Here is a 13743-nt window from a genome sequence, read left to right as displayed (position 1 = left end):
AGTTAACCTAATAGTCCTGTAATTAATCGTGTACCCTTGATCTCCCTTTGTGAATTGGGGATTACTCCAGTCCATAGGGACCCTCCCAAATCCAAAGATGCTTTCATAATTATGGTTGACAAATCTGCTTACCATTTCCACTGCCTTTTGTAATATAATTGGATAGATCCCATTGACCACAGGTGCCTTTTTTATGTTTAACTTTGACAATTTCCATTCAACTTTCTTCTCAGTTATTACAAAATGATTTATCTCCTTGTTAGAGTTTGATAAACTTCTGGCTCCCCACTTCCCTAAAGAATTCCTCATGTTTGAGTGTAGATGCAAAATGCCTATTCAGTTTGTCTGCAACCTAAACAGAATCATCAATACTTCAAAAAAAAAAAAATCAACATCAATTGGACTAATGTGATTCAACCCTTTCTTTTCCCTGGTCACTGTTCCCTGGAATAGTGACCTGCTCCAGGGAAAATATTGGAGTCATTGGTTAAAGAAGTGATGTAGGATGATCTTAATGAGAATGAGTTATACAGTAATCACAGCACAGCTTTTTTAAGGAGAGATTTTGTGCCTTCATCAATATCATTGATAAATATAGAAAACAATAATGGTCCCAACACTGAACACTGGGGGATTCCACTAATAACATTAGTCCATGAAGAGCAGTGTCCATTGATCACCACTCTCTGCCTTCACCTGCTCAACCATCCTTTTATGCATAGATAGCAGCAACATTTCCTCAGTGACATACTGCTCAAATTTGTACAGCAGCCTTCTATGTGCAACAGTATCAAAAGCTTTCCTGAAATCTAAGTATATAATGTCAGAATTACTTTTTGCATCCAGTTCTTTTGCGACCACATCATAGTATCCAGTTAAATTTGTCAGACAAGACCACCCCTTAACAAACCCATGCTGTGTCTGAACTATTACTGCAATCTTGTCTAGATGATCCTCAGTGGCACATTATACCTTCATGGGGCCCAAGGCAAAATGGAATTTGCAGGCCTCATCTATACCTTAATGGGGCACAAGGCAAAGTGGATTTTGGAGGCCCCCATCTAAAGAAAAAAACTAATAAAGAACATTTTCAATTTCATTTTATTGTGACAACAAAACAATCAAAATATATGACATAAGAACTAAATATAAAATTTCAATAAAATTGGTAAAACCATTTTTGAAAAAAAAACGTAATTTTCAAATTAATCTTCAAATAAAGTTCATTGATCTTGGAAGGTAGAAAATTCAGTTTCCAATAACAAGCACTTAAAAAAAATTAGTAAAAAACAGCAATGAGTTTTTGAAACAGATTTTGGGGTTCCCCTCTGATCGGGGCCCGAGATAAATGTCTTTTTTGCCTATAGGATAATGCAACACTGATGATCCTGCAATGCTTCTTTAACCAGTGACTCCATTATTTTCCCCGGAACAGAAGTTAAACTAACAGATCTGTAATTACTTGTCATCCTTTGATCCCCTTTGTGAATTGGGGATACATTTGCACTTCTCCAGTCTGTGGGGGATGTCCCTTGAATCCAAAGATGCTCTCATAATTATGTCTTGGGGTATGCTTACTTCCTTTCTTGCCTCCTTTAATATAACTGGACAGATCCCATCCACCCTGTGCCTTTTTTTTATTTTGAACTTCAAACATTTCTCTTCCATGTTCCTCTCAGTTATTACTAAGTTATTTAGAACCCTATTAGAGTTTGATAAACTTCTGGCTTCCACTTTTCTACAGAATTCCTCATGTTTGAATGTAAATGCAAAATACTCATTCAGTTTTGTCAGCTACCTGAAGAGGATCATCAACAGTCGTACCATCAATATCAAGTGGACCAATTTAATTCATACCCTTTCTTCTAGAGTTCACATAAGTAAAGAAGTCCTTGTTGTTTTTCTTTGCATCCTTTGCCAAAGATTTCTAGTAATCTGCCTTCACTTGCCTAATCTCCTTTGTGACTTGATTACAGACTAGTTTATATCTGCTAGAGTATGGGTTTGCCACACCCAGGGCCCTGAGCTGAATATCATCATTCTTCTCTTCCTTGGTGATTCCCTTTTATTTCTCTCTCTCTCTCTCTCTCTCTCTCTCTCTCTCTCTCTCTCTCTCAGGGTAGTTCAGAAATTTTTTTTTGGCTGGTGCAGCATAAGCCTCAGGCTTCCTTGCACCATATATGGCTAATAATAATAATAAATAATAGACCTCTGTGTCACCTGATAATTTATATGCATCCCATGCATTTTTCTTCTCTGCCACAAGTCTCATTAGTTCATCTGACATCCATTTAGGCCAAAATCTTGAACAGTATTTCTTAGTTGGTATGAAAAGCCTAGTAGCTTCCAAGATTACTTTTTTGAATGCTTCCCATTTAGAATTTTTTGTTGGTAACATCATCAGTTGGTCTCACAGCATAGAATTTGAAATTGTCTGAGACTACCATGGTCACCTTTAAGAAAGCAAAACCCTTCCCTTTACCCCTGATGGTAGTTACATCTTTAAGTAAATTCCACATCAGTGCACTCTGATCACTGCCACCTTGTGGTTATTTTATCTGCAGATTCCTAATGCATGAATAATCACTGCTGATAATTAGATCAACAGTATTACTCCCCCTGGTTGCCTCTTGCACATGCTGCTATAGAAAACATCCAGTAAATCCACAAAAGTTTTGCTAGTGTGTGAGTGACCAATCTACAAGTTCCATGTTATGCATTAATTAGTATTTTTGAAAGAAATGTTCTTATTTCTGTGGGTTACAGTTCAAAGTTGGATCTATATTAAGCTTTCCGGTTTCCAATATCTGAAAGTTAACTGGTATGCTTCTATGCAAGTTCAGTAGCTTATGATTGATGTATAAAGAAATAAATATAATTATATACTGCATATAATTATAGATATTCAGTACATTTCTAGCCATATTTTTTTAACATTTTAAATTTTGGCAAATGATTTTTTTAAATTTCATTAAAGGAAAAAGGTAACACTCCTCTTCATATGGCAGCCAAAGTTGGTCAGTCCTCTCAAGTTGAATTGTTAGCTGTTTATGGAGCTGATCCTGCAGCAGTTGACAAAGATGGAAAAGCACCTATTGAATATGCCAAGTAGGTATCAGGAACCATTAATAATAAGGTATGATTATTATGAAATTAATAAATTATCTTTTTTACAGCAGGTAATTTTTTTAAGTTCACTGCAAAACATTTTTCAGTGAGACTAGCTGACATTAACAAATGCAAATTTAAGGAAGGATGGAATGTATTCAGAAATGTAATCATTGAAGCTGTCAAGCTTTTTTTTTTATGTATTGTTTAAGGTTTAGTGTTTTTCACTGTTGTTCCATAATCCTTGCTTGAAATATTTCAAAGAACACTTTGGCAGTGCTTGTGGAAGTGTTTCTTATATATATATATATATATATATACACAAATCATTTTTTAATTCAACAGTTATAGCATAAAATGGTACCTATCATAATAAATTAATTAAAATTCAAAAAACAGAATTGGCAGTTAATATCTGATATTTACAAAGAACCCTATCAGCCTCTAAATAAAGCAAAGTTAATAATGATCATAATAATTGATATTTACAAAATACAAATATAAAATACAAAATCTAAAACAACTGAAAAATACCAAATTTATCAGTTATTACTGAATAAGGCTTACCTTGAAAGGCACATTTTCATAGGGCTAGTGCTTCTCAATATATGCCATCAATAACAACTAAATCTATCTGTTTCTGCTAGTTATATGCCAGCTATAACCATTATTATGATATACTAAATATAGTATGAATCATAGGTATAAGTTAAAATAAAATTAACAGCAGACTGGCAATAATAACTGCTAGCCCGTTTAAGTTAAGTTGAATTTAAGTTGATATAAGTTAATTTAAAATTAAAATTAATGGCAGACTGGCAAAAATAACTGCTAGCCCTACAGATAGCAAAAACTAAAATAATTAATTGAAACCTTATTAAAAATATACAAATGTTTCTATGAATTAAGAGCAATTATTATATTCAAGTGTTTCTGTTACTTAAGAAAAATATACAACTGTATCTGTTTCTTGTAAAAAGCAAAGCAAAGGTATAAACCAATATTAAGGCAAAAGGAATAGGCTGTAAGGATAGAAATAGTATCTCCATCTCCCTCGAATACCCTAATATATTTTGAGGCATAAGATATTAGAGTTAGATAGCATACAGATAAGGGCAAAGAAAAAGAATGCAAACTACTTCGGAAAATTACTGGAGGTGTAAAGCCCCATCTCTTAGTAGGGTTCCTGGTAATTCTTTGTGTAAAGGAGCATGTACTTAATAATTATTAATTGCACATTATGTATCAGAAGTAAAAGTAAAATTAAAAGTCAGTATTAAAAATAGCTAAAACCATTGGTAATAATTAAAAATGCATGTATGCATAATGAACTAATTGACATACTAAAGAACAAAGCCATCCTTACCAATGCCTCTGAACTTACAAAAACGTGGATAAACTCAAGCTGCTGCAGGCATTGAAAGAAATTTCAAAACTTTTTCTTCAACCAATTAAGATCACAGTTCCCTCTTCCTCCAATTAAAAACAATGGGGACAACAGTGACCTCTGAACACAACTCAAATGGAGGAATCTTATTTTTAAAATTGCCAATAACTATCCTAATTTTATTTAAAGAATACATTATTAAATTTATGGAATTTAATTTTATTTTATTTTAGTTTATGCTGGGCAAAATACAAAAACTTTCTCATTTACACTCAGGAAACCAAAAATTTCTAAATTATAGACCCAGATACCCGGAAAATTACCAGGGCTTTACACCCCTGGTAATTTTTCGAAGTAGTTTGCATTCTTTTTCTTTGCCTTTGCTCTTGAATTAAGAGTGGGAGCCATACATTAGGGCTTGCATAAAACCGAGAAATTTCAAAACCGAGTTTAACCGAAGTTTACTCTCAAAACCGGTTTTAAAACCGATTTTCTCAGACTTAGGGAAATAATTAAAAGCTTATAACGCAGGTATTTATTTTATCTTGGGTAGATTGTACAAATCGTAATCAAATCTTTTAAACAAAATCCATCACCTCTTATAGTAACAAAAAATAAAAAAATTAAAATGCTCCAAAAAAGTAACCAGCTTGAGATTATACAAAATTACAAATTGTATTCAAATCCTTTGAATAAAAACTATCTTCTCATATAGTAAACAAAAAAATAATAAGCCCTATAATAATAAATAAATAAAAATAATGTGAAAAAAAAACCAGCTTGGGAAAATTACTTTACTATTTATTGCTCAGCTTTTTTCTGAAAATGAACCTTTAAAAAACACAGTGTATTAAGCAATTTTCCTGATAGACTTGACGTTATTTTTGTGTTAAAGAGACCAGTGATCGAAAACACTCTCAGATTGGACACTTGTTGGTTTAATGGTCAGTAGTGCTCTATAAACTTTCTCCAGCTTTTCACTTCTACTGCTAGTTGCCTCCAAAATTTTAAATTCTTTACTGATTTCCAGTTCACTAGGATATTTTGAAGGCTCTTCAGTTAATATCTTTATTACACTATCATCCTCTCGCATGAGTGTATCTCCAACATCGGAACTATACAAGTCTTTGTTTTCTTCTAAAAGGACAGTTCGTTTATTTTCAGTTTCTTCATTCAATGCTAAGACTCCTTCAGAATGTTTTGCAAATAATCTCTGATAAATCTCTTCAGCATGCTTTTTCAAAACTTGCTTACTTGGAAAATCAAAAGGTCTTGAACCTGAATTGTCTTTCCTAAACTTTTTGGGGTTGTGTAGATAGCTCAGCAAAGCCACAGTTTGGCAATTTCCTCTTGCTTTGTAACGCTGCAAAAGACTTTGGTGAAACTTTAAAGCAAATGGGTTTTCTGCTGTATCAAGCTTAGCAAGCAAAAATTCTATTGAAGACTGCTTTAAGTAAGTCTGTATCTTCTGAGGTTATAGCCTTCAGAATCATTTCAACTGGTCGCAAAGTTTCACATAGCAATTCAAGTGTTTTCCAGTCATCGTCAGACACAGCTTCAGTTGACAGTACTGCACATAGAGCATTTGGAATGCAGTTTTTCAATTTCAAAAATCTCTCAATCATATAGAATGTGCTATCCCATCTGGTCTTGCAATCTAATATAAGTTTATATTCTTTCCCATTAAATTTTGCTTTAACAAAATTTTGTAATATGTCATTTTTGGTAGGCGATTTTCAAAAAAGCTTGCAATTTTTTCTGACTTTGTTAATAGTTTGTGCAATATTGGCCATTGGATTGAAGAAATAAATGAGCTCACCGGTAAAGTCAGTTTGATAAAGCATGCCTTGCTGTCTTTCTTCAACTTCTTCATCATCACTACTTTCTTCATTATTTTCATTGTCTTTGGGAGACTCAGACTGTGGCACCATAATTGATTGCTTTTTCATAAAGTACATCTATAACTGACAGATGTATACAATGGGCTATACATTGTTGATGATTAGGCGTAATTTGCTTGCCAAACTTAATCATCATTGCTGCTCCATCGGTTGTGCAGGCAACAATATCTTCATATAAGTTCAAACCAAATTCCTTTAAGTGTCCCTTCACAATTTGCTCACTTCTTCTGCTATCAAGTGAACCATTAATCTCAATAAGACCTAACGACCAATGATTGTCTTTTCAATGCACATTTATATTCATATACCTTTTATTTTGTATAGATCTATATTTGTCTAGAGTCAATGAATACCGTGCACCCAAAACCAATGAATTTTTGAAATGCTGAATGAGTTCTTCTTTCTTAGTTTTATAATAATTCAGAACCATATTTTTAATTCCATTCACTGAGGCTGGTGGTAATTTATCGTATTTATTTCTCTGAAGGTGAAGGCTTGATTGTATAAACTCACTCTTGGCAATTGAATTAAAAGAAAATCTATCTAAAGCAGCTAATTTTGAAATCTCTTCTTCCATAGATTTTTTAACGATACAGTTTTATAATGTTCTTACAACTTTTACGGGAGGTTCACTGTTATCTTGTTTAATGTCAATCTGATGCATTTTCTTTAAATGCAACATCAAAGATGATGTAGATCCTTCAGACGACTTCATTATCTTTTGACATTTCGAACATTGTGCTTCATCTTTGCTTTTTCGAGCAAAATAATTCCATACATTTGATTTCATCTTAGACATATTAAGACTAATAAATATTAATTAGTAGGAATTTATATCACCGACAATTTTAAATAAAAATATTGAAGATAACAAAGGCACAATACTATGTGTCACTCTCGCAAGCACTGAATGAAGAGTCTAAACGAGGCAAGTTTCAGAATTTTCACGAAAGAAATTTTTTATTTATTTATTCATATTTTATTTATTTATTTTTCCCCCCAATTAAATCTATTGTATTTTCAAAATTACATAAAAGCTAAATTTGGTGAAGCTGCTTTTTGGAGAACATTTGATCGCAAATTTAATAGGAATAAAGAAGCAAAAAACTTTCTATGATTGAAATTTGATGCAATATTCAGCGAATCTGTTCTAGTGGGTAACCATCAATAAGGTGGGTTCCATAACTTGTCTGGCGAACAAGATAGATGGAACGGAGAAATGTTGAGCATTTTCTTTTACGCTATCGCTCCGACTCACTCAGTCATAAATAAGTACACCTGCATCGTGCCATGATACAGGTGGGAAGATAAAAGGTACCCCTCCTAGATTTGGGCCACTTGCCCATGAGATTCGTACCTTAAAATAAAATGAAAAACATGTTTAAAACATAAAGCAGTTGAGCGATCCAGACAAACGAACAAACAAAAGAAAATGTGCGTAACAAAAAACTATATTTGAGGGCTGACTAAGAAAATATTCGAATCCGGTTTTAGAAGCTCGGTTTCGGTTTTAACAACTCAATATGAAAACCGATTTAACCGGTTTTATAAAACCGGTTTGCAAGCCCTACCATACATAATCAAAACTTGATGATGTGCCATAATGTGTTAAATTTTTGTGGCACATTTTGAGCTTGTCATGGCACACTGGTTGGGAATATCTGCAGTAGAGTATGTCAAGCCTGTTCAAGGTAGGATAGCTTCCAGCACAGACAGTTACCCCTCTTCTCAGGAACATTGCTAAGCTTACATTGGCTGTTTTTTAAGAATTGGGATCACTAATTCCAGCAGTAATTGTCTTGTACTTAGCATAAGGAGTTGTCACACCTATATTGCTGCCCACAGAGATTATCCACATATTGCGGATTATCCACACAATATTTAGCCACTCATTTACTCAACTTCAAAGTGAAATTTACTCCATATTTCTTCATTATTAAGACATTAAAACAAGTGTCTCTCTAACATTTTGTTATTATCTAATGAAAAGATTTTGATCCAGACGTGGTTTAAAGGCATCTCTTATTTGAAGGGTTTATCTTAACAGGTTGATTTGATTTTGTTATTTATAAACTCCTAGCATGTATTTCCTTTTTTCCCTTTTGTTACTAGCAGTAATGGATTGCCACATATGCACGTGCACACACATGATAGTTTTGTATTAGGAGCACCCCAACCATAACTTCATACAATAGTGTCTGCTGATACTGTCACCACATTGTGCACAGCCTCTATATTAGAAGGGTAGAACCTGGCACTACAGTATTCAGTACACTGGTGTTCCATGCAAAGAATGGAAAAGAGATGTGACCTAATGTAATGAGTGCCATTTACTTCTTACCAATCACTCATTACTAACTAACAATCAAATGTTTTGAGAAACAAGATGTAAAAATTTTGAAATTTATGAACTTTAAGAATCCTCCATAACAATATTCTATTAGTAAGATTGCTAATGAGACTCAACTGCACAATAGTCATTATTTGTTAATCCTTATATTTTATTTTTTAAGAAGAATTATTGTTAAAGTGAATAGTAGTTTAGATTAAAGTTACCTGTATTTTATCTTATGTTATGAATTTTGTTATCCATAACAGTATAGTTCACTTAACTAAAACACGTGTCCATATATAATAGAGGTTTATACAAATGTATAAGACATTGTTGTCATGGGTTTGTGTATGCTACACATGATCAATAGTACAAGTTGTGGCTATAAAATAACAAGACTGTTGCAATAAAATAAATATAATTTCTACTTGAGCAGAAAAAGGTGGCATGGAAAGGTTACAGAACAATACAAAGTACTGAAGCCTATAACAGCTACAAGGTGATGTGTAATAGAGCCACAGAAAAGGTTCGACAGGCAAAGGCAGTTTATGAGAAATCACTAGCAAACAGAGCAAAGAGGGGGGATAAAGAATTCTTCACATATATAAATGCCAAGAAGAGCAGGACAAACCAGATCGGACCTTTACGTAAGGGAAAGGGGATAGTAATAAATACACCAGCTGCCGTTGCAGATGAACTCAACAGTTATTTTGCATCGATATTTACAAATGAAAAGCCTTTTGTGGCAAAGGGAAATTGTGGGAGCGAAGTTAAAAAATATGTAATTAATGATATTGAAATTTCGCAAGATTATTTAATGAAAAAACTTTCGAGCCTACAGACCAGTAAAGCTCCTGGAGTTGATGGAATATACCCTATAATCTTAAGAGAGGCGGCAAGCGAGTGCATTGAACCATTGAGGCTAATTATGCGAGCATCATTAGACTCTGGGGAGATTCCCTTGGATTGGAAAAGTGCAAATGTATCTCCCATACATAAGGGTGGCTCTAAAAGTGAAGTTGGAAATTATCAACCTGTCAGTCTGACTTCAGTAGTAGGGAAAATCATGGAGGCAATGATCAAGGGTGGAATTCAGGATCATTTGGATCGAATTGAAATTCTCAATGATACTCAGCATGGTTTTGTAAAGGGAAAATCATGTTTAACAAATCTGGTTCGCTATTTCGAAAGGGTCACTCACGAGCTGGATTTAGGGAATAATTTCGACATTGTTTATTTAGATTTCAGCAAAGCTTTTGACTCAGTCCCACATGAGCGGTTGCTTTATAAGCTGGAACAGGTTGGAATCACTGGGAAAATCCTTAGATGGATAGAAGGATGGCTTCAGGGCAGGAGGCAGAGGGTTGTGATAAATGGCTATTCCTCAGATTGGGTTGATGTAAGAAGTGGGGTTCCCCAAGGATCAGTATTAGGACCACTGTTGTTTTTAATTTTCATAAACGACATTGATGAAGGGATAGAGGGCGTGATGTCTAAATTTGCAGATGATGTTAAAATTGGGAGAGTAGTTAATGATCACTGTCAAGCTGAGCTTCTTCAGAGAGACCTAGATAGACTTCAGGAATGGTCAGAAAAATGGCAGCTGTGCTTTAATCCAACAAAGTGTAAGGTATTACACCTGGGAAACAGTAATCCCAAAAAAACTTATTCACTTGGTGGAGTTCAACTAAACCCAGTACTGGAGGAAAGGGACTTGTGTGTTACAATACGGTCAGACATGAAATTCTCTGAGCATTGTAAACAGGTTGCAAGGAAGGCCCATGGTGTCCTATCAATGATCTATCGAACTTTTGCAAGTAGAGACAGGGACGTGATAATCCCATTATACTTTGTATAAGGCTTATGTTAGACCACACTTGGAATACTGTGTTCAAGTATGGAGACTGCACCTAAAGAAAGACATCGAGCTTCTTGAAAGGGTGCAAAGAAGGGTAACTCGCCTGGTGAGATCGGCAAAGGGGCGTCCTTATGAAGAAAGACTTCGAATATGTGGGTTGCAGAGTTTGGAAACTAGACACCTTAGAGGAGATTTGATTGAGGCGTTTAAGGCTCTGAGAGGCATCAGTAAAATGAATGAGGACAAAATTTTCAAGATTATAAATGATGCTAGAACTAGGGGACATAAATTCAAGTTACGGGGGGAAATGTTTAGATTGGACTGCAGGAAGTTCTATTTTAGCCAGCGAGTTATAAATTACTGGAATAAGTTGCCTTCATGGGTGGTAGAGGCCGACAGTTTGGGGAAATTCAAAGGTCATCTGGATAGTACTTTTGGGTAAGGGAAGCGCATAGGATGATAGGTTTAATTTCCTTTTTATTTATTTTTTATTTTATTTATTATTTTTTTATTTATTAATTATTATTATTTAGTTATTTATTTATTTTTTGTTTTTATCATTGTTTTGTTCGTTTTTTTTTTTTTTTTTTTTTTTTGGCTGGTGCAGCATAAGCCATAGGCTTTCTTGCACCATGCGGCCGTTACTAATACTAATAATGAAATATTTCATACCTTACCAGTTATCACCTTCAAAATAATTGCCTTGGGCTTAGACATGCTGTTTCAAACATTTCTGGAAGCCCTTTTAACACTTCAGTCAGTTTTTTGTGAATGTCTTCACTGGACTGAAATTGGGTTCTCTTAAGTAAACTTTTCAGTTTATAAAAGAAAAAAGTCACAATGGACTAGGTCTGGCAAGTAGGGGCATATTCACACACAAGGATTTGTTTTTTTGGCTAGAAACTGGTGAACAGAGAGTGCATCGTGTGCTGGAGCATTGCTTTGATGGAGCATCCAACTATCCTTCCACAATTCGGGTCTCTTCCTTTGAATTTTTTCAGCAGCCTTGTCAGAACTTCAATGTAGTATGTATGATTGACAGTGTGATTTGATGGGGTGCCATCATAATTCAGCCATAATAATTGCTTTAACATTGAAGAAAATGAGAAGCTTGGTTTTCATTTTTGTTTTTGATATTTTGGCTTTATATGGTCTGGGGATTGTTTTGTCTTCCATTGCATTGACTGTCTTTTAGTTTATATTGCAAGGTCATACTGGAACAGCCAACAGTAATTGCAGTACTCAGAAAATCTGGAGCTTCAGTTTTTTCCAAAACATCTTCACCAACTGAGAGCCTTTTCATTCTTAAAGTTTCAGTTATTGTCTTCCACATTTTCATCTTCCTCCAAAAAATCTTTTATTCAATTCAAACATGCAAATGCTTGACATAGTATCTTCCCCATAAACTTGACATAGCAACTCATAACTTTTGGGTGTTTTCTCTAGTTTTGTTAAAAAGAGGCATATGATGCAAGAAAGCAAGCATATACAGTGTCAGCCAAAAAAAAAAAAAAAAATCATCCTTTTGCTCCCTATGTTAAATGTTTCCCTAGTTCTGCCTTGAATTTATTTATGCTGTCAACTTCTACAATAACAGATGGAAGTTTGTTCCAGCAATTAACCACCTGCTGGCTAAAGGCAAATTTCTGCACATCTATTCTACAACTGTCTTTCCTCAATTTGAATTTATGCCCCCTCGGGCAATTAATCTGGCAAGAGGAAGAATCCCATCAGCATTGAGCTTGCTCAAACTATTCAAGGCCTTTACACCTTGATCAGATCACCTCACAGGTGCCTAGTCTCCAAACACTCTAATTTGCACGACATAAGCCTTTCTTCGTAAGAGCAACCCTTTGTTCCATTCACTTATCTTGTTGCCCTTCTCTGCTCTTGTTCCAACAGCTCTACATCCTTTCTAAAATGAGGCCTCCAGACACATATACCATACTCAAGGTGTGGCCTGACCACTGCCTTATACAAGACCATCTGCACTGTTCAGAAAATTTCATATCTGACTGCACAGTTACCCCCAGGTCATTTTTGTTCCCTACTACCCTGAGTGTAGAGAATATATATGTAGTAAATACCACACAGTTGATATGTTACTCTGGGGTTACTGCTACCCATATGCAGTACTTTTCAGTTGTCAATGTTCAACTTCAGTTGTCACCTCTCAGCCCATCTGCTCAACTTTTCCAGATCCTGTTGCAGTAGTGTACTGTCATCGGTGTCTTTAACATTCTTGCCAACCTTCGTATCGTCTGCAAACTTAGACATTAAGCCTGATCAATATCATTAATAAATGTAGAAAACAACAATGGAGCTGACACTGAACTTCATGGACTAATAACATTAGTCCACGAAGAGCAGTGTCCATTGATTACCACTGTCTGTCTTCTCCTGCTCAACCATCCTTTTATGCATAGCTAGCAGCAACTTTCACTCAATGCCATACTGCTCTAATTTGTACAGCAGCCTTCTATGTGCAACAGTAAAAAAAGCTTTCCTGAAATTAAGTGTATGATGTCAAAGTTATTATTTTTTTTTGTCCAGTTCCTTAGTGACCACATCATAGTATCCAATCAAATTAGTCAGATAAGACTTCCCCTTAACAAACCCATACTGTGTCTGAACTATGACTGAAGTCTTGTCTGGATGATCCTGCAGTGCTTCCATTAATGGCGCCTCCGTAGCCAGGTGGGCAGGAGCAGCAGTGCATAGCACACGGAGATTAGGCAAGCGAAGGCATATAAAGAAATCTTTACCAAAGGATGCTAAGAAAAACAGCAAGGATTTCTTTACTTATATGAACTCTAAAAGGAAGGCGATGAATCTCATTGGTCCACTTGATATCGATGGTTACGCTGTTGATGATCCTGCTCAAATAGCAAACAAACTGAATGAGTATTTTGCATCTACATTCACACATGAGGAGTTATTAAGGAAGGAAAATTTCAGAAGGTTATCAAATTGTAGCAGGGTGCTTAATGACTTTGTAATAACTGAGAGCAAAGTGGAGGAGAAATTGTTGAAGTTAAACATAAAAAAGGCACCTGGGAGTGGATGGGATCTATCCAATTATATTGAAGGAGGCAGCAAAGGAAGTAAGCAAACCCTTAGCCATAATTATGAGAGCATCCTTGAACTCAAGTGAGGT

At 35.0% G+C, this 13743-nt stretch overlaps 1 protein-coding gene across 2 annotated transcripts in view; it reads left to right on the top strand.

Moving 5' to 3' along the window:
- The window catches only part of Git (ARF GTPase-activating protein GIT1), a 421403-nt gene that overhangs the window by 137211 nt on the left and 270449 nt on the right, over positions 1-13743 (top strand). For both annotated transcript variants that reach the window (XM_090369031.1, XM_090369030.1), the window contains exon 6: positions 2978-3108. In XM_090369031.1, the coding sequence (XP_090225157.1) occupies positions 2978-3108 (131 nt within the window). The remainder of the gene's footprint in view (positions 1-2977; positions 3109-13743) is intronic.

The sequence above is a fragment of the Mastigoproctus giganteus genome, chromosome 2 (assembly GCF_048544385.1).
Source record: "Mastigoproctus giganteus isolate SK-2022 chromosome 2, ASM4854438v1, whole genome shotgun sequence".
Lineage (NCBI taxonomy): Eukaryota > Metazoa > Arthropoda > Arachnida > Uropygi > Thelyphonidae > Mastigoproctus > Mastigoproctus giganteus.
This window is presented reverse-complemented; position numbering and strand designations above follow the sequence as displayed.